Source organism: Bidens hawaiensis, unplaced genomic scaffold, assembly GCF_021521415.1.
Source record: "Bidens hawaiensis isolate Kalapana, Puna unplaced genomic scaffold, B.hawaiensis_p1.1 tig00022561_1, whole genome shotgun sequence".
Taxonomy (NCBI): Eukaryota; Viridiplantae; Streptophyta; class Magnoliopsida; order Asterales; family Asteraceae; genus Bidens; species Bidens hawaiensis.
Window position 1 is genome coordinate 20,402 of NW_027493520.1, and position 2,161 is coordinate 22,562.

Consider the following 2,161-nt stretch of genomic DNA (forward strand, 5'->3'; position numbering starts at 1 on the left):
TGGCTGGAGAAGCAAGCAAGAAGTCAGTGCTGACGTCATCATTGACTTGTATAATATATTATTTTATGACTTTGTTTAGAGTACCCACCGAGTGGCATCTGACATCATCTGGGAAGTGCAAATCTTATTGGAACATCATCCCCGGATGCGGGTTTTTATCATCGATGTATCACTTTCTATTATCTTAATTTATTTGGGTGAATTCTCAAAATCATTTCCTACAAATACTTGATTGCTATTGGATCAAATACGATAATACTATAATTTTACAACCGGATGTTAGACTATGTGTTTTCCTTTTTTTTTTATTTTTATTGTGGGCTACAATCTTAAATAAAGTTATAAGATAGTGGATCAAACAAATAGTTAAGCCCATGCATTACTTCATGATCACATTAGTTCATGACTCAAATAAATTTATACAATAGTCACAATATGTTTTTGTGATGCAAGTCCAATGGTATTTAAATCCATTTCTTTTTGTTTATGTTTCTTACATTCTCATAATCATTTATTAATTAGTAATTCTGAAAATACATTGCACCCAAAAGTTTATGAAGCCAATTCCCAGATTAAAAAATTGTTACTTTTTTTCTTTTAAACAACTCAAGTTTATTTATTATCAATAAACAAGACAGGTATTAGTTAACTAATCGATCAAGTTTTAAACCCATCTGAATTAATGTAACATTAATATCATATTTATGCATCATATCCGTCGACCCAATAATTATAACTAGTTCACATAATGCTCTAAAATAAACATAAAAATTCTATAGTAATAAGTGATTAATGCTTTCAAAACTAATTAAGTGTTCATTCCCATAATCAGATTATAAGTCACACCACATTAATTGTTAACACCCATTTGATTTCAATTCATAGAAATATTAAACTTGAAAGAATCACAAACAAAAGTTGCTACCAATTAATAATGGTCTAAACGGTAGACAATTACATCATATACATTATATGATCATGATCATCTTACTAAGCCAACACAACGACTCATGTTCTTATTGCCAAACCTCCTGTTGCCGCCTCCGTACTTGGGAGCCAAGCACAACCTCATCATGTCATGCACCTCGATCACCTGCACTCTTCGTTGTCTCTTGCGGTTTTCTAATTCCTCATAACATTCGTGCATCTTTCTTTTTGCGGCTTCAAGTTTCCGATCTTCAACACTTAGTTCCTTCTCCAAATTAGTCTTCAACTGACCAACAGCAGATTTTGTCGGATTTTGCATCTTCCTGGTTTCAACAGTAGTACTCTTATGATCTTTTTCCACAACTGTTGATGGTTTGTTAATCTTGACTTCTTTCTCCACCACAGCCGTCCCTAATCGTCTCCTGTTAAGCTGCCTCCTTATTAAATCAACAACACGCTTTGGTGTTTGATCAGTAGCAGTATTATTAGTCTTTCTTGGCACCGCCACCGGTGGTTTTCCTCCATCTTATTTGCTCGTTGGCACAGTTGCTTTCTCGATGATCGGTTGACTGATCTTTGTTGGCACCACCGGTACTTCTTGTGGACAAACAGGCATGATATTGTTATTATTATCATTAGCATCCATCCAGTCGTCAACAATAAGTCTCCATGCACGGACGAGGCTTCTTGCGGCATGCCTAACATCTTTGGATGAATGATGACGAAGTCCGCTAACAGTCACTCCGATCTTCGATGCTTCAAGAACCTTCATAGACACCGCCATTTGCTTTAGCTTCAACAACAAGTCACGCAAGATGACGCCTTCAGATACATTATACGCACTATCAAGAATGTCGGCTTTGATTCTTGAAACCTCGGCGATCGTTCTTGTCTCTTCTTGTGTTTCTTGAATGCGATCAAGAACGGCTTTAACCTTAATAAACTCCGAACCCATTTGTCGATCGATATGATTTCAAGAATTTTAAATGGAGGAGAATGAAAAAGTAGCAGTAGCTATTTGTAATTTGTTGTTTTACGTTGTGACGGTGTGAGGAGATGCATATATACTATATATAATTATGGAAACTCAAGAGTTAGCTTACAACTTACAAGTTGCTATAATCTCGGAGTCGAGATAAGATATTCACATACAAATTAAACGGTATAATCATTTCCTAAGTTAAGTTATTTTAATTTAAATGATATCATAATCTTGTTTAGTTACTCGTTAATT

The 2,161-nt window shown here is 34.9% G+C and overlaps 1 protein-coding gene across 1 annotated transcript; it reads right to left on the bottom strand.

Moving 5' to 3' along the window:
• Positions 1 to 982: 982 nt before the first annotated feature.
• Positions 983 to 1,882, bottom strand: LOC143565877 (putative mediator of RNA polymerase II transcription subunit 26c). The gene is made up of 2 exons (XM_077052720.1): positions 1,472 to 1,882; positions 983 to 1,384 (listed from the first exon to the last, which is right to left on the bottom strand). The coding sequence occupies exons 1-2, from the start codon at positions 1,880 to 1,882 to the stop codon at positions 983 to 985; spliced, it is 813 nt and encodes a 270-aa protein (XP_076908835.1).
• Between the last annotated feature and the right edge of the window lie 279 nt (positions 1,883 to 2,161).

Coding starts and splice junctions, on each gene's coding strand:
- LOC143565877 (XM_077052720.1), bottom strand. CDS start 1,882: ATGGGTTCGGAGTTTATTAAGGTTAAAGCCGTTCTTGATCGCATTCAA. Junction 1,385..1,471: donor CGATCATCGAGAAAGCAACT/GTGCCAACGAGC, acceptor CAAACACCAAAG/CGTGTTGTTGATTTAATAAG.